This window comes from Ooceraea biroi, chromosome 1 (genome assembly GCF_003672135.1).
Source record: "Ooceraea biroi isolate clonal line C1 chromosome 1, Obir_v5.4, whole genome shotgun sequence".
Taxonomy (NCBI): Eukaryota; Metazoa; Arthropoda; class Insecta; order Hymenoptera; family Formicidae; genus Ooceraea; species Ooceraea biroi.
Genome location: NC_039506.1, coordinates 6,169,501 through 6,189,295, shown reverse-complemented (window position 1 = coordinate 6,189,295; position 19,795 = coordinate 6,169,501). Strand labels below are relative to the sequence as shown.

At 42.3% G+C, this 19,795-nt stretch overlaps 1 protein-coding gene across 5 annotated transcripts in view; it reads left to right on the top strand.

The window, feature by feature from the left end:
• The window catches only part of LOC105277793, a 90,061-nt gene that overhangs the window by 59,617 nt on the left and 10,649 nt on the right, over window positions 1–19,795 (top strand). For 4 of the 5 annotated variants that reach the window (XR_003407056.1, XM_026972832.1, XM_026972830.1 and 1 more), the window contains exons 11-15: window positions 7,270–7,549; window positions 9,388–9,545; window positions 11,805–11,938; window positions 17,241–17,441; window positions 18,308–18,400. Coding sequence is in view for 4 of the 5 variants with exons in the window: in XM_026972832.1 (XP_026828633.1) it covers window positions 7,270–7,549; window positions 9,388–9,545; window positions 11,805–11,938; window positions 17,241–17,441; window positions 18,308–18,400 (866 nt within the window). In the remaining variant the exon portion in view is untranslated. The remainder of the gene's footprint in view (window positions 1–7,269; window positions 7,550–9,387; window positions 9,546–11,804; window positions 11,939–17,240; window positions 17,442–18,307; window positions 18,401–19,795) is intronic. The other variant, XM_026972840.1, reaches the window with a different exon arrangement.

The following is a 19,795-nucleotide window of genomic DNA, read 5'->3' as shown; positions in this document are numbered from 1 at the left end:
CTTTGCATTAATCGAGGCAAGTGTTACCCACATTCTGACTATCAATGTAGATAGAAACGAGTTGGGCAAGCGAAGAATGAATGTAATACGCTTATGAGCAATGACACAATTCTGTGGGTGCAAAGTGGGTGCCGGAGAGACGTATTTGCACCTGTTGTCGTTGTGATCAATCAGAACGATCGTGCAGAACAGACGAAGAAATCGAGAATCGATAAGAAATTCCTTACAAAGAAACACGAGGAAAAAGCGAATAGCCCGGTTTGTTAGGTCACTCGTAGATTTCACGTTTGCCGGTGCAGCTGCTTTTTCCGCGACGGTAACTGGATCGCTAACGGATGATTGACGCGTTCATCATCATGCTAAATTACATTTCCGCTTCGGCGCTCAAGCCCTCGCGTGGCAAAAACCTTTTCGTGTCCTCGATAAGATGGGACTGATCGACTTCCTATAGGATCACTGAAACGCGCCACTTATTTCATTTCTCGATTCGTGTCGAATGCGTTGCGTCCGCTTCGACTGTTATTTTCGATACGATATCGATTGTTTAATTTAATTTCAATGATGCATTTTGTCGAAGCTCGACCCCGTGCCGACGACGACGACAACGACCACGGAGGAAACGCCAGACTGAACCTTATTGATCGCCAGCCGTAACACGACGCGTTACCTTCTTCCAGCCGTCAGTTAACGCTCAACGATCCTGCACGATGAACGTTCATAAAACGCGAAGGATGTAACCTTTTATCCGAGAATATGTCGGCCACTTGCGCGACACTTTTTGCGCTTCCAGTTTACGGTCGATTTGCAAAAAGCGTCATTAAACACTCGCGCAAACTTTCTTTTGAGGTTTCGGATAAAACGCGAGATAATTTTCTTACAGCGGTTCTCTGATTCCTGTTTACTAGCCGCAAATCATCCTTTCGCAAATCAAGGAGTTCTGCCGGAAGTGAGACCGCGCGCTCGTACCAATTTCTTCGATCGCGCATCGCGTGACCTCTTCGATTGCATCGAAATTTAAATCCCGATCATTTGACCGAGCGTAGACCTCAATTATGGCTTATACGTAACTCCTACATCGATGAAGGAACATTAACATTTAATAATATGCCTGATCATTCAACTTTCACTGCAATTGCCGTTTTATCGAAACGATATCGCCGGCATTACGGTCTGACCGTGGTTCCATTCGCGCTATCGTCTACTGGTCCGATATTCGTTTAATCATTTGAAACATTCGCGCTGTTCGCTACATTACGTATCCTTCGTATCAATTTCATCGCCGACGTGGAAAAAGCTCGTCGTTCATTTGCGCGTTTCGCATGTCGCTTAATAAAACGGATTCCTAGTCGACTCGCGTAGACGCGTTTCGTGCCGGCACGTTTCAGAATCACGATGTACCCGCCGAGCATCGTGATCGGGAGGCAAAACCGGACCATGAAGTACTCGACCGCAGAGACAAAGCGACGATATCGAGTCTGACCCACTTGATCACTACAGATCCCGTTACTCGGCGTCGAGTCCACACTCGGTGCCGTGGTAGCTACTCGCTGCCATAATCGTAGCGGCGAGATCGCGGCAGACCATTGCGCGATCACGAAAGAAAAGAGATAGAGAGATTCGGATGCTGTGGATTGAAACGCAAATTTACCATAATTCGATTTAAGGCCATTCGCCGTATTGCTTGTCTATATTTGTCTATTGTGGGAAGGTCGCGCATGACCTCCCGCGCGAAACTGAAACAGCATCATCTTTAAGTCGATCATCGTTACACAGCAACGTGCTAAGCAAGACGCGCGTGATGCTGTTTTTATCGCGTGGCAGAGATCCAGCGAAGCGGGAAAATAAGCGCCCGAGGAATTCCGCGGGGGTGTAAAATATTTATTACGCTCGGGACCGCGGCCACCGACACCACCCCGGTTTCTTCGCTTTCCTTTTTTTCATTCTGCCGCGATAATGGTGGGAAAGCGGTAAGTGCGAGCGGTCGCGCGGAGGTAGAAACGGTCCGACGTGTACGACGAGGAAAAAGAAAAATCAACACCCTCGTCCGACCGTAGCAACAGGTCGAGGACGATACAAATGACCGTGAGAGTACGTTCCCGCCGCCGCCGTCGTGTTCAAAGTGCCACGATCTATTTCTGTTTGTCTACCCTGCATCCTTCCCGGTTCGCACGCGCGCGATTGCTCACCTTATCCTCGTCGTCAATGCAAAGTGGCGCGTGATCAAAAAAGCGTGAACGAGTTGCATGAATGGGTATCGTTTCATATAAAAAGTTGTCTTTAATAGAGGCTGTTAGCAATTATGGAAAGGAGGAATTAAAATCCACAATGACACGTAGTTTATCATTGAATATAATCGACAATTAAATAGGATATCAATATAATGATTAATCATCGATACATTTGACATCAGAATTGGCAAACCTTATGAGCAAAAATAATACTTGGAAACGATAGCTTCAAACCAAAGATGTAATTTTATAAAATGCTCCGCAATTAGCCAATCGCATTAGATATTTCGATTATACGTATGGCCGCCTATCAGAAGTTTGCACAAGTTTCCGTGAATGTCATTAACCATGTCATTAACTCGCAGGAACGAGTGAAAAGCCCTTTTCCTATAATCGTTGTGATTCAAAGCTAAATTTTGATCCGAGAAGACGATATTCGCTCTTCCGGAGCCGTCACGCGCATCGGCGTCGTTTCGACCCTCTGACGCCTCTTCCGGCGTCGCGACGCCAGCCATTAAACCCCCATAGAAAGCTCCCCACTTCTCTCGGGCGCCTTTTAGGGGTGTACGCGAGGTGAACAACCCCTGCTTTAATCCCCGTGCATTCTGTATAGCCGGAGATTCCATGGAGCGACCCTTTTCCTCTTCCCACCCCGCTCTGACACAAAAGCATAATTTCCAGCTTAGATTTCTTCACGATTCGAAACGCGTCGCAGTCTCGTCACATATCTACAATCTATGTAGCTTAGATGTACTACAAAAAGGCCTTTCTCCAGAATATAGAAAACCAGAAAGATGAAAAAAAGTCGCCGCATCGATTCTCGAGACGGCTGAAGCATCTGAAAATTCGCGGACACTGCGTAAGCGCAAATAACGGATCTCGTTCGTGCACCTTGATCTTTTCTGCGTTTCGCTGTGCCAAGTGGCGCACCTATATTTACCGTGCGCACGTGCAAATGCGCGAGAGCTAGGATCGATGTCTGGAATTTTTAACATTGTTATTTTCAGCCGTGGATTATTTTCCGCATAATTTGCACGACGTATAAACTTGACGTAACGCGATTCTAACAAATCCCACATTCAATCTGACATGAAAATCTAAGTGAGTTTTATATTTGAGAATTGAGACATTCACGTTTCAATTCTCGCGTCTCAAAAAACAGCAAAATTAGGTAACGCTATTCTCTGTTCTGTTTACATGACCTAACGTTTCTCTATGCAACTTTCGCAATCGATCGATAGATAGGTATATTTAAACTATTATATCTTTCCTATATTCTAGGACTTTCCCTAGTATTTACCCATGTTCGGAAATAGTAGAAAATTTCGCTACACCATTATTGGCAATCGATCGTACGAATAGCTATTAAATTATTTCCGATATATATTATATATTTTTTCGATGTACGTGGGTTTCCGTGCGTTCTAAATAGCAAACAATTGCTATCATCACATATAAGAAAAATATTCAAGAATATTCTTTTTCTTTCCAAACTTTTTTGAACATTCACGACGATATTTTAAGAACTCGCAATTGGAATGCTCATCGATGATACTTGCTTACCTTTCTTATCAAAATTCAATTTACGAATCAATGCTGTTGTTCTTATTTCCGATGTTGATTGGCAAAATTCTTGAATTTCGATATCAAAATTAACACAACTAATTTATTATAAAAATAGTTGAAAAAGATTGATCAATTTTCAATATCTTGAAACATGATACTGGCAAAATATTATGAAAAAATAGAAGTGTCCAATTATATAGCTAAATTATCATTATCCACTTATTACTGTCGCATATTTATTTCAAATAATAATAAATATCACAATTATTAGTGATAATTTTAATTTTAAAAAAATGAGAAAGGTAAAATAAATAATAAAATAAGTAAACATAATATTCTTTATGCATTTCATTGGATAATTACTGCGTGGATATTGCCAATAGTTTCACCCGCGAAAGTTTGGACTTATCTGCAGTTTCTATTATTTTGCAAGAATTTATCGAAACTATTTCTTTCCTGCCACGTCATTTCGCATTTGCGCAAGGATTTGTAAAACTTGCTGACGATACCATCTATCCATCCATCCATCCATCCGCATTCCGATCGCGAAGGCTGAGAAACAGGAAATGTGATTACACGATTGCACGCAAAGGGAAACATGAGTTAGCTTAAGGAGTCGTTCTTGATCCAATTCAAATATGCGATGTGTGTTGCGGATGGTTATCGATACATAAACGTCGCAGAGTCGTCCTGTTTCGCGGGTTGTCGCGCAACGATAAATCCGCGCAAATCGTCGGCATCCCGGATGCATCGTCACGCATTCCGACAATCCGCGGTCACACCATCGATTGTCCATGGTCAGTCGTCAATTTAATGGTACGTCAAACAGCATTCGCGCATACGTTCGTATTTTTGTTTTACATTATGCGCTCTAAGCTGAAAAAAAAACTGCTCGTGGAAAGTTCGCACACCTAATCTCCGCTCTAAAGGAGAAAAATGTGGTACGTGATACGCGGACATCGCTTCAGGGATACGTCCTTTTGAGTTATATTTGCGCCAGCGGTGTTTCACATGGAAAACTCGAGAGAATATATCATTCACCTGTATTCCGTACGCGAAAAAACTGGAAAGATCGATCGTTGCTGCGGGATGAATCGTTGCTGACCGAAGGACGAGCTGTCGGAATGAAATTACGGCAATAGAAGTATATAGGAGTTGATTCTGCACCGCGAAGAAATAAGCTTCCGGGACACGACAGAACTTCTAAAAAACTGGTCCATCAGCCGTAACTTCCAAAGTCCACGGGCTTCCGTTTGCTCGCTGATTATTTCCGCGGGTAGTACTTGGAATCTTTCATCATTCCAACACGAAATTATTCTCGCTAGCAAAGTCACCACGTCTCGTGGTACTTTATGCATAATGAAACCTTCATTTTCACTTTATTGCTCATGAATTTCTCAATCGCGTAGCCCGGGTCATGACGGGTTAAGATCGGTTTTACGACTGTCACGTTATATTAGATCATACATTTACGTGTAAGAATTACGAAGAAACCACATCCTTGATTTAAGTAAAATTTTCTTCATATCATCGGTATGTATAGATCCGACGATGCGATGTATCTTGGAATACTTTCGCGTATTCTTGGTTCCGCGTGAATCGGTTTACGAGCCTCTTCGGTAGAAGAAAACCGCGCTATATCAATCTCTGAATACAGCTCCCGATCGTGACCGGGGAACAGAATTTCAACAGGCACAATGTCTTTATCGCGCACGGGGGACGGACGCGTTATCGGTCCGTACATTCTGCAGATTGAATAGCGTCTATTATGCGCAAAGTGCGAGAGGAGTTCCCCGCTGCGCCCATATGGCATCGCGCACGCCGTGGCCAGTCGTTTGCATTCCCGGTGTCAGCTTGAGCGTGAACGCCAGTTTTAAGCGTGAACGATCGCCGCGTGACAGATATTCCGCCGATTCGATTCCGACCACCGGACAAATGTCGAACGCGGATGTAGCAGCCGGTCGTGGCCGTCGATTTGCGCGATTCGTTACCCTCGCGCCCATTGTCCTTCTGTGTCCCGAGATGAGTCCGCGAGATTCACGTCGCCGCATTCCCGATGCATTCCGCATCGATCGAATTCCACCGGCGATGATCGCCAGTCGCCAGCGATCGGACGAAGTCGACTTTTGTTCGACTTCTGTTCAGGCAAGGGAACCTGTCCGCGCATACGCGCTCAGGCTCGTTACGCTCGCGAGTTGCGAGAGCGAAGAGGACAATGGAATCACGACGCATAATTGGCAAGACGCGTCACGTTGCAGTCTCCGACGCGATGAGCCTTACGTAATGGCACGCGCTGGCCTGCTTTCGGAAGAGTTGCCTTAATCGCACGCGATGATTGCCCTTTCCGCTCCCTCTTTCCGTGCATCTCGTCGGCCTGCTCTCGAACATAGTGATCTACCGTCGCACCCATCCCGAGCGTCACGCGTTTCCGTTCTGTCGTCGCTCGTTCTATCCGCCTGCTCCAACTCGTGTCATTCCCACATATCCGCCATGCATCCGGCGATTCGTTGCCGGATCCGAATGCCCGCTACCATGAGATTCGATTAGTCAAATTTGGGCTTATAACAGGATCTCCCTATCTCATGTATTGCATCTTATAAATCTATTGTTTTCTAAATAACACTGAGAGACGATCTCAGAATTATGAAGCTTTGAATAAACAAGTTTTATACGAATTGAAATTCAGAAATTATTTTTTGTTAGTACATGTATTAATCAATTTTGTGATTTTTCGTTGCAATACACAGTTAATCATAAAGAGGCAGAATGACAATGACATTCGATCTATTCTCATTTTCTCACTACCGCAGTTCGCACTATATACGCGAATCCTATGGTAATATTCCGTTTGAATGATTGATCATAAAATTTTAATGAAGCGTGTACATCGTTAACTCATAACGACTGGCACGTTGTTCGCCGCGAGGAAACGATTTACGAAAGATCCTTGTTCTCAATTCAATATCCACTTTGATTTTTCCCACATATTCTTTCCCCTTTTTCTCGTTCAAGTGAAACAGACATTTCTTGAACAACCTCTCGCCATGCAACCGATCCCTCGCAAGCCAAGAATTAGCTTGTACGCGCTCACTGTATACGCGTATAAGAATCAATTAGCGTATATCTCGTATGAAACATTGTTACCTTGGAGAGTAACTTTCCTACGGTAATAATTGTCTCGAATATATCTGTGCAGTAAGCATAATAAATTTAAACATGATCGTAAACTTCATCACGTAAGAATTTATGTTAATTATTTAAGACAATAATGAACTAAGTACCTATACTTAGTGGATAAGTATACTTTGATGATATCAAAGCATGACACGTTGTCAAATAACCCAACACAACATTGCATTATTCCGATCTCATAAACTTGAAGAACTGCCGAAGGATGTCGATATTCTCTTCCCAAGACAAACTCTCCAAGTATCATTTTTACGAACGGAAATAATAAATATTTTCTTGCTCGCAGCGTCCGGCTCGGGGTCCGTGATAGGCAGGGATCCGCTTCCACCCAGAGCCGTCAGCACGTCTCATTTGCCTCAAAGAACGCTGACTCAACCGCCGACGGCGGTGTCCACTCTTCCGTTACCGAGAAACAACGCTGGTAGTAGCCATCGGCAGCAACCGCTTCCGCTCCATCGCTCGACTCTTCAGCAGCCCATGAGACAGCCGGAGAACGAGACCATCATCGCAGATACCCAAATGCTAAGGGTCGCCAGCAACGGCGACATCGGCAAGAGTCCCGTCATGTAAGTGCAGACGCGCCATCATTCACACGACAGTAGCCGTATAATATTTGTACAATACAACAAAGTCCCGCTCCACGCGCGTCCCTATTTAAACTGCCACCCCTACTGCGCCTCGTAATAGGGAAATTTATTAGCATATTCGCTAATAGTTATTAGCTACAACTCTGCCGCCTATATTCGTAAGTTCCTATATTTGTAAGTTCGGTTGTTTGATTATCTTGAATTGAATTGATTAGCAAGAACGCCTGTGTCCTCATCATCAAGCTTGGCAAGTTACGTCGACTCGAAATAATCTTAACACGTATGATGCGAGCTTAGCAAGTGATATTTTTCTTTGCTAGTAGAATACCTAATAAGAAACAAAGCCTCGTGTACAGTAATGAAGTAATCAGTTATTCACAGAAGTAATTCTCGTTTGCCGCATATAATCGTCCATTTAAAACGATAATCCTCGCGTACAATGTATTAATATTGACCACTCTCGCGTTGAAGGCGCTTTCTGTCCTATTTCGTTTTTCATCCTATTATGAGCGGGATTAGTAGCTCACCGATAGATGCATAGGTTCTAAGAGCGACTCTAATTTGTCTACTATAGAGCAATCACTACGCCTTAAAGTATCTTAACTTACCTTAACTATACCTTAATCACTTAGCGAAATTTTTACCTACAAATTACATTCATTTTTTTAAACAATCATACATTTTTCCATTAGCATAAAAAAGTACTGCATATACTTTACGTAGAAACACTTTTCTGCTGAAAATTCTAGCGAAAGAGTTGAAACAGGTAGCTGTCGCCTCAAAACCATTTTAGTCTCGTTTTTTCTTCTTTACGAGAGATCTTGACAAAATCGTTCGGTCAGTGTGTCAGAATAGAACGCAGCGACGGAATAAATTAATCGCCATAAAAGGTTACAACGCGAGCTTTTGTCCAAACATAGTGCGGTTAGCTATCGCCTCATTTGGCCCATAATCTAACTCGTTATTCTTACGCGCAGGTTCATTTTCGTTCGCTCAGTCGCTGTTTAATTACTCGTCGTTCCTTGCGCAACGTGGCAACACGTTAGCTCGAAACAACCGGTTAAATTTCCTGCGTGTTCTTGACAACTCGCGGAACGAGCAGTCCGGAATTATGCGTAGCGTATTGCGCTAATTAGACTGAACTCGCGCGAAGGGCAGTCGTCGCGATGTCATAATCGACGTGAGAACGGCTCTCTCAAGTTCGCCGAGCTCTATTATTACCAGACGCATGAACTAAACTACGTCACCTTGATAACATAATTTTCTCTCACGTATCCACGCGCATTGCGGTTCGCCTTCGTGATACATCTAAATTCTTGCTGCGTTGCTCAGCTATATTTATTCATACCGAACCGCGAATATACGACCCCGGATTAATATAATTTCCTTGCGAATAACTAACGAAACTCTTGCAACGTTATTGCGAATGATACGTTTATAAGAATTTATGACAATTCGCGCGCGCTGAAATATCATTGCAATGGTAATTGCGAAATCGATTAAAAAATACCAACATGTTTACCGATGCATTAAACTTAACGTATTTAATAGCTCAAGATCGGTAACATCACTAAAAATCTCACGAAATCCCTAAATATTGCAGTTGATCTGGAAATCTATTTTGAGCCGTTATATCTCAAGTTATAAGTTGTTTCAAGTATGTATTGTATGAAATTGTCCGAAGATTTATTTCAGCTTGTCTTCACATTTTTCCCGAATTAGAACATCAGACCGTTTTATGACATCATTTTAGGCGCGGCCGAAATAATGATAGGCCTTCTACGAATCAGACCACTGACCTGCTCGTCATATTTCAGGGTTACCGGCAACGAGATGAGAGATCTAAGGCTAGCGTCGCCGGGCGGTCACTCCACTCAGCGATTGATCAGCCCGATTGGACATTTGCGGGTTGCCCCGTTGAACGACCATCGTGTTTCCAGTCCCAGCGACAGCGAGATACGTGTGCACAGTCCAAGTGAGTTCTGCTGCCCTCCGCTTTTGTATCGATAATTTACCGTCTTGTCGGATACTCGGATTTCCACGGAGATCTCTCAATGGACCAGCGACCTGCGGGCGGAGCGATTAATCGCTTACGGCAACTTCCCCGATCGGGGAACCCGACTTTGCGAAAGAAGGCCAACTTCTACCACGAACTCAAAGTTAACTGAGACGCAATTAATATATTGTCAGTCAGGAACACGAGTCAGGATCACCTTCGCGATGACAAGTTTAACAGTTTAGGAGAAAGAGCACTACGTTACCCGTACGTCATAATATCATTTCTAAGTAAGTCGGAGAGTAAAGTCTCTTCCATATAAAGCACGCAAAGATATGTTGTTAATAAAGATTAATTAATGAGACCAATGAAGACAATACGAGAAGAATCGCGACCAATACGAAAACTTATCTTTGCAATTATTCGAAGATATGAGTTTATTCAATATAATATTCATAAAACAAATAATTTGATGTAATAATTTTATTTCGCTGCATTTACAGTGCTGTCGACAGATATCCGCTTTTAATATTCCAAGTTGATCTAACCCAGACTGTCGGGAACATTCGGTTCTCGTGAACTTAAGAGTAATGAAGGCCCCGCTTGGCGGGGATGAGCGATTAATACCCGCGAGATTAAGCGGCGATTTAACGTCTGCTCTGAATCGCGAGAGTGCCGAACCGCCTGAAAAGCACATAAATTTAGGTCGAGGATTCAGGCGAACAGCCAGGTTAATTATCCGAGGATCCGCGCCGCGGTGTCCTGTAAGATGTGTGTGCCTGTCTACTAATACACAACGCGGAATAATGGAAATCCCGTATGCATTTGGTGTACCCACCTAAGTTACGCGAGGTACGCATAATCGATATTAAACTTGGAAGATCACTATGGGGAACATGCGGGCATTCAATGAAATTATTATACGATATCATCCAGCATCTAGCATACAATAATTCTGACACAGAACATTCTTACACAATCGCAATGTCAAGAATTATTTGTTTGTGCGGATTTTTTCTTAAGAATTAATACAAAGTTTTGCCTTTGAATTTTGATTCGCAATTATCTGCGCGCAGGATCTATCAAAAAGATTCGTACACATTTTCTGGTAAATCTAATAAAAATATCATAAACCTGAAATGATGAAAACGTTTTGATTGAATATCCATATGACTAATGAATTTCTTGCTTTCTCTATTGATCGCGATTCTTGTGAAACGTTATTTCGAGAATTTTAATTCTTTCACTGTTGGCACAACGTGATAGCGGAAAAAGAGAGTATATAGAAGAACATAGCAACTTTATTTCGAGAGCAGAGAAACGTAGAGGATAACTCTTGGCGAATATCTTCAAAAAGAATGGAAGAAACATTTCGCTTGTAACCTAAATGCCACGGTCCACCAAGAATTCCCTTCGTATCCGCACGCAATCTGATTCTATCTGTATAGGTACAATAGCTGCGCAATTTTCTGCGTTAGACGGAAGTCCATGCTTCTCCATTTTACGATGCGTCTAACGGTCGCGGCTGCGAAACATCTATGCGAATATTTGATTTTATGTCCCATACAAAGAGTTCTGCACAATTCAATTATTAAGTTAAATATTAAATTTACATGACAATTATGAATCTGAGATACTAAATTATTGCAAAAATATGTGATATTAAAAAATTCACAAATCTATGTCCCGTTGAAAACCCTCCATTAAACTCCTACTAAAAATGCATGGATTTCATAAATTTTGTAGGAAGTTTATGCTAAAAAAGTAATAATATTTACAACATCCAATCCATCCATGCAATAAATAACACTATAACGAGAATAAGTATGTAACATTATAACAAGAGTAAATCTAGCAATTCTGCACAAAGCAAGACACAAATACAGACAACTACGGTCAATGCGATTAAAGAGAAAGTTAATCTGCACGTTATCAGAATTTTTCGTCGTTTATTGCCATCTCCTCGAGTTTTAGTTGAAAGGAAACAAAGAAAAAGAAAGAGAAAGAGATGGAGAGAGACAACTAGATAGAGAAAAAGAGAGAGAGGGGAATTTTAAGAGTATCAGCGACTCCAATAATTCTGGCCTCGTATATCCTTTCGCTCGTTACGACACGCTTAGAAGTACACTTCCTTCCCCAGCGTTTCGTTTCTTCTCGCGCGCGGCTTTCTCTCGCTCGCGTAAAAGAAAATGTAATATCGTACGAAGTCGTAATTTATATCTATCTTTCTATTCACAGGTGAGAGAAAACTGATCAGCCCGATCGGTAGAGAGGTCGATCGCGGCGGAGGTACAACGATGACAACGACAGGTCAGAGACAAAGCCAGCAGCAGCGGATGCGCGCGGATTACGGCGAGCTGCTGCACAAGAGGGTGAGCAAACGTGATGAGTGAATCGCCTTAAGCGTTTTAACGCGAAAGAGCGCGTCAATTCGATTGGCATGGCAGAGCATGATGGATGGAGAGAGGAAATTCGCGCGTCCATTCGCGGTATCGATCGTGCGACCGTCGAGCGCAAGAATTAACCGCGCCGTCGTCGTCGGGGATAGCTCGGTCACCGCGAGCAGAAAATTTATAGCAGGAGACGATCGCGAATGCGCTACGTAAAAGCTTTATTGTTCGAATCGTGGGACGTGGCTCACATTCGACGAAGCCAACGCTCCGTCGTTCGATCTCGCGGAAAAATCTACTCCTCTTTGCCGTATCTAGCAAATTTTTGTGCTATTTTTTACGAGCGATCTTTTTGTTTATGTGAATCATTCGACCTGTAAAAATAAATTGCACATACGTGTAATTGTACTTTTCGCGACGTAAGCTTTTTCTTTAGATCAAGAAGTGAAGATCTCAAGAATAATTTAATTATTTCATTTATGAAGAGATGTCGGAATCGATTTATTCGCGAATTTGTCAAAATCAAATGATAAACTCTTTCACGAATGTCGCACGATTGACGCCTCATTGTTTTGCTGCTTTTGTCTATAATTGTCTCTTTGTCTTTGTCACGCAAGACACACTGTCCGTTTTATTGACGTGACGTAGCCTGTATAACCATCGCAGCATGTAAATTCCATTAGCTTAATTAATTAAAATGTTGCTCCGAGAGACTATAGCACCTTCGCGCATTATACATATGCACACATGTACGTACACTCGCGCGTGCACGCATACAAATAACTCATATCGCAATTCAATGTGAACGAGATTGATAACGTCTGCTCGGTATATCGCGCGTAATAAACGCGAAACAAATAATTGTCATCAGCTTTGACTTTCCAAAGCGATTCTGATGAGTTTCTCATAATTCATGAGGAAAATCACATTGACCTATGTCGCGCGTTCATGAATACAAAAGAACAGGTTGTTATTATTTCAACACGTTCATATGAAGCAAATCATCGTGAAATAAATAAAATCGAATATAACTCGAAGATCATAAGCACACTTCTAGCCAACATTGTACTATTCTAGCTTGCGTATGAAATAGCAGCAAACCTGCAATGGAACTGTACGATTAGATCCCGCACGCGTATTTTCCATTTGATTCCTCGGTATGCAACAAGTATAGCCTCGGACGATCGTAAAATTCTAAGCGCAGCGCGAGAAGTTTACAAGTTTGTACTACAAATAATCCTGTTAGACAGCATTCTTCGCGTACGATTTCACCGTCGATTCTGCCATGGTAGCCGTTAGTTTTGAGAATCAAATCGAGCCGAAATCTTGCACCTTACGAACACGAATTCGGGCGGAAACTCTCGTCGTCATTTTCCAACGCTAGTTTATCTTAAATGTGTGGTACGCGAAGAGGCAAGAAAGTAACAATCCAAGTGTCGTCGTCCTGGCGCCATTACATACAATGGACAGCGGTGAAGAGCGGCGGGAGGACTGGAACGAAAGGGTAGTAAGCAAGAAAGAGAAGGGGAAAAGGAGAGAAGAGGCGAAAAGAGTGGCCGAGGCGGTAGACAAAAAGAGAAACGAGAGACACGGGGTCCAGGGTCGATCCTGCATACGGTCAGCACCGGTCAGCAAGGGCACCGTGCCAAGGAACTGCAGACTTAAGGCTTCGTGCACAATGGACATCCCATCGCTTGTGCATGACGATGCGACATTCATCCTTTTAGAAATTTGTTGAGCTTCTTACGATGTTTCTTACGATGATCTTATCTTACGCAAGATCTCTCGGCTATAATACAAACATGTATTACGAATGTAGTGTGCAGATAATGCGGAATTCGCAGAGTACGCAATGCTATCTGCGACGTAAAAATATCAAATTCAACTATCAAAGTAAGCCGATGGATCTTGGTCAAATTCTCATCTTTGATCTTGAATTTTCGATCAATTTAAACACAAAGAACGAACATCAATTTGCTCGGTGAGTTTTGAATACCTCCATCAATCGTCGCTTCGCTGGACGTGTTACGCTTACAAAATGCGACTTCTGGAATACGAAGTGACGCGCGTAATTCCTCCTTCGATCGAATCACCGCGAGATAACATTGAACCGCAGATTATTCTACCACGTAAACTGACACCCAGCATCTCAAGAGCTTCAACCGCGGAATATTCCCGCGAAACGGTGTCCGTTACCGCGTATCTCCCTCGTCGATTTCGCTAATGAATCCGTGAACCATCATCCTGACAGATTCGCAAACACGTCTGCGAACGACGGTTTATCGCGCGAACAGGATCATCGCTGTAAGCGTAGTCCAGAAGCGACGAGGAAGAAGCAGCTTGGAACTTTTGCTGGTGAACATACCCGCGTGTGGTCGCGGGGCGACTTGGGCCACTCGGCTGCAAAAGATACAAAACGCCCGAACGTTGGGCGAACCAGGCAAGGCAGCCATGCACAGTATATGCAGCCGGCAGGTCGGTTGGTCGGTCGGTCGGTCGGTTGGTTGGTTGGTCGGTCGGTCGGCGAACAAGCAAGCCGATCGGACCGAGCATGACGCCAGTCTGCCCGCTGAGGTCCTCCTCGCACTCTCGCATCGCTCAACACGCGCCATACCGTGCATCCTGTTCGGCGCACCGACGCGCGTCCCGGCAAGTGGAAATCTCTTCACCCTCTGATCACGAATTGGAGCGTCCCTCTGCCTGGCTAATACGCGAGACGCACGCAGGAACTTGTAAAAGTTCAAACAGGTATGAAAGCATCGGCGGAACGGAGGACTCGAGACGCAACGGGCCTCCGTTCGGGATAGAACTAAGCTGCTTCGCGAATCCGCGCTCGGAATTGGAAAACTGGAATTCTGCATGTACGAATGTCTGGAAAGATATTTGTTCTGTTAGACTTAATGACACCAGCGAATTGTACTTGCTTGTATTGAATCGTATGTTCTTTTAAAGAAGAGTGCAATGGATCTTTCACAGCAGTCTTATGAAAAAAGTTATACAGAAAAGGTACGATTTATATTAGAAGAGCTCATATTTGTAGATATATTCAATAATTACGCAAACAGAATATGGAAAGCAAAGCAACGATAAGATAACGATAAAGATAAAATCGCAGTGGAACATGCAGATACATCGTAGGATATATTAACAACACTGTGGGCTTTTCTGTGTGCAAGAACCTGATCTCTTGTCTAACGAGGAATCGTACGAGAGGCTAGTGTGAGTGTACCTTTTCTCTCCGTGATGTCCGACGCGCTTTGTCGTGCCTCGCACAGCAAGCGATTCAAGGATTCGTTCTTCGCGAGGGAATGCTCCTGCGAGAAATATCCTGCGAATACAGATCGTACACGATTTCGAGGATAGCACACGATCGACGAGGAAACTCCAGCGGAATGTCAAAAGCGAACGAGCGAGCAAACGAGCTACCTTTTGGGACCTGTCCGTTAAAATAAGAAGGGCGTACTTTTTCGTCTGCGAGAAGAGATCTCCGCGATCAACGCTGATTGCTTCGAGCTTCGTACATCGCTCATCGGATGAGATCTCCCGTTTCTCTGCCACAACGCTATGTGCATTGAGTCAACGGTGTGACCCGTATCTATTCGTGTTTGTCTGTGTCAGTATCATGTCGATGAAACCCCGTCTCTGGCTCGTCCTCTAGCGAGAGACTCGTATTAGAAAATTGGAAAGTAATAGAAAACTGCGGCGCGCCCCGTTTCTTCGATTTTCTACGATCTTTAGAAATTCTCGCAACGGTGCACGGAAAATAGAATCGTTCGGTCGATTTGCTCGAAGCTTTGAAACTTGCTTTGGACGATGCAATATAATGGGCAAATACGATCGTTTCAGTCGGTGAGTTTTGAGGACCCAGAAAAATGCGAGATTTTTAAAAGAGAATACTTAGAAAAAAGGATTGAATTGAAGAATTAGCAATTACTTCCTGCAAATTTTTATGTGATGGTATTTCCAAAATGTACAACTAAAGGAGCGTTTACGAAAGATTTTAAATTGTATCTTGAAATATAAATGTCCAATTTTGTCAATTATTATAACAACGTTTAACTCATTTTATGATAAATTCGATTGGATGAGCAATGTACAACTATTCATAAATTCACATCGCAATAAACAAATCTTTGAAAACAATATTTACTTCAGCAATGTTTGCAACATAATCTACTCTGCGTTTTACTACTACATTGCTTTTCATCATATTACACGAAGTCGAATATAACTCGCCGCTTCGTCTCCCAAGCTACCACAAATCTAACCATAAGAGCCACTAAAACATAGCGGTTTCAGAACGCGGCGATGAATGCAAAATGGCAGACAGAGGTAATCCTCAGTCTGCTCTCGTTCAGAGGCTATTTGCAGCGAAATCCTGCGTAGTTAAAAACTTTATGTACAATCTCTTGCGGACAGGAACGACTGATATAAAACTGCCGGTTGAAATTTCAATACGGCTAAACGGGCTACCCAATTCGGGTGAATGCGGTTTACCACGTCCCCTATTTCTCGCATTTACGCGGTATTTATTTCGAGCTGGCCTTTCGCCCATTTTATCAGTTTTAACCTGAATGTATATCTATCTCGTTGCTCGTAATTCGATTCTCCTTTGAACTTCGAGTTATACTGATTCAATAGACTATTCCGCGAGAATCGTTATACCATAACAAAGTTTATTAACGTAGATAAGCGCAAAAGGAATACGTTAATGGATGAGAAGCTATTATACATTTTTGCATGTTCTGAAAGATCTCATTTGAATCGAACGATTCAGAAGAATAGCGAACTACGATATCTCACTATCCGCCATAATATCCGTACATGTGTGTAACGTGACGTTAATTTAATTTCTGATGTCAAATTGTTGTGATCTAACATTTTCTTCTCTCCCATGCCAATCAAAGTACACACGCTCGTGTATCACGCGAATAATTTGCAAAATTATTTAATCACGGAGATAATTCACTGTCTCTAATTGTTTCTTCTAACAAGACATGAGAAATATCGGAATAAATCTCAGAAACGTTAATATCAATGTTACAAAGTTGATGATTACACATAGAGCTGATAGAGCTGATATGTTTCCCCTTAAGCTTCCTTGCTTAAACCTACACTTCCGCTGGGATTCCAAAAATGACACAGCTGCTCCTAGCTTCCTCTCGCTTCCGTCAGGCAGAATCCACCACGCAGAGATCCCTCACGTCGTTTCCGCAGCATCAATGTAACACCCACTTGGGTTGTCTACGTTGTGTGGCTAACAGACAATTGCATGCCTCGACAGAGTAACACCAGCTCCCAGAGAACGGACGCCGGCAGCAGGCAGATGACGCAGGCAGGCGCATCCGGACTGGTGCGCGTTTCCGCCGGTGAACTTCTCGGCAGGACCCACGAGGAACTGGTATTGTTGCTGATCCAGCTACGACGGCAGAACGCGACAGTCCTCAAGGCGATGGAGACATGCCACATGGAGATCGAAGCGCAGGTCCGAAGAGAACTTACATGCGCGAGATTTTCACAGTAATTAGATAGTCCACAATGGTGACGATGACGATGGTGGTGCTGGTCGATGGGCCTATCAGATGGGCCCGCAAACGGCCCGAGGCCGTCAGGACGATGAGGATGCATCGGCACCTCGAGGAATGCTGCTTTTAATGACTGCTTAACGTTAGAGAAAGAGAGAGAATGAGAGAGAGATGACTTGCTCTAATATACGACCAGTAGAGTTTGACGAGATCTTTCAGGATGTGTTAGAATTAGATCGATATGTAGATGCACGCATATTGCGATCTACCGCAACGATGGTTATATATGACAGTATGAGCGATCGACGTCATTTCTTATCACCAACGGCGTGAAATGCTCGTGCGCCACAGATAATGAAACAAAATTAAATGTGCTTGATTGCATTTTCCGGATTTTCTGATTCCTAAAGTATTACTGATTAGAAAAGTGCGTTACGTACGTGTGTTTTTAAGTCTCATATTTAGTGCTGATTTAAAGTTTGTACCAATTGAAAATATACGTTCAATCAATTTATCGTATTATAAAGTAAAACGAATTCACAAACGTTGTACTTAGCGCTAAATATGCGGCGTAGATGAATACATGGATTATCTTGTACGAGGATTCGAAGAGAAAGTCGCGTCGAATTAGAGTCGCCTTTCTACGCAGATATGTGTTCGTTGCATTATTGTCCGGCTTGCATTGAATGTCACGGAGCGATGTGTCGCTTAATATGCCAGTGGTACTTTCCGCAAGGAAGACACGGACGCGTTAATTAAAGCGCAAAAAACAAATAGGTTCCTAATGCAACGCGATAAACGTTCCATGTTTTATTTGCACCCGCAGGCTAGATTGGCGGAGCTCGACACACCGAGGCGGTTGGAGAATCTTCAAAAACTCGAGGAACTCAAGAGACACCTGATGGATCTCGAGAAGCAGGTGAGACACGCTTGTCGCGCGAAACATGCGAAATACTCAAAACTCACGTTTCTGCAAAAATCTGTCTTACGTGAAGAACTTAATGCAATAATAGTATAACTTGTTCTCAAAATGTGGGGAAATTAATGTTAAAGTTAAAAAAATTAAATAGAGATATACAATTTTCTAACAAAATGAGTGAAATTGTTATGTCACATTTTTCAAAGTATTCAAGTAATTAAGTATTTAAGTTTGATTTCTTTCCATTGGTGTTTAAGTACATAGAGTAAGAATAATATTAATTTTCATTTTTGTTCATTTGATTTTGAATTTGATTAATATTACTTCTATATTAACTTTATTATTAGTACATAAATATATGTACATACAGGGTGAGGCACCTAAAACAGGCCACCTGAATATCTCGGCTGTTATTGGTGATAGAAAAAAATGTGTCAGACCAAACTTGCATGGTTTCGAGGGACACATAATTTGTTCTAAATAGTTTTTTATTAGGTGGACGCGTAGAGGTCATATGAGGGTCAACTTCGTTTTTTTAAATGGTATGATATGTTTTTTTACGTACCATCTAGTAGAGCGTTTGAAGATGCGCACATTGATCTACGGGTCAAAATCATTCAAGGTCACTGAAGGCTAAAATTTCTAAGTGCTAGAACTTTTTCATTTCTGAGTTTACGGTATTTTCAATAGCAGAGAATTCTAGGCAATATAAAAAATATAGATATCAACAACTCAGAACTTCTCGAAAAAGAAAAAATTTCTATGGGCTAGAACTTTTTCATTTCTGAATTTACGGTATTTTCAATAGCAGAGAACTCTAGGCAATATAAAAAATAATGATATCATCAACTCAGAACTTCTCGGAAAAAGAACAAATTTCTAAGGGCTAGAACTTTTTCATTTCTGAGTTTACAGTATTTTTAATAGCAGAGAACTCTAGGCAATGTAAAGTAAATTATTTTCCCTTGCAGTTGGCCTTCAGTGACCTTGAATGATTTTGACCCGTAGATCAATGTGCGCATCTTCAAACGCTCTACTAGATAGTACGTAAAAAAACATATCATACCATTTAAAAAAACGAAGTTGACCTTCATATGACCTCTACGCGTCCACCTAATAAAAAACTATTTAGAACAAATTATGTGTCCCTCGAAACCATGCAAGTTTGGTCTGACACATTGTTTTCTATCACCAATAACAGCCGAGATATTCAGGTGGCCTGTTTTAGGTGCCTCACCCTGTATACATATTATCATATTGTATGATATACATATTGTCATATTGTATTACCATTTTGTGTTACTATGTATTTATTATTATATTCATTTATTATATATTCATTTATATATTTATATATTATATATTCATTTATAACTATTTCGTGTTTTGTGAAAT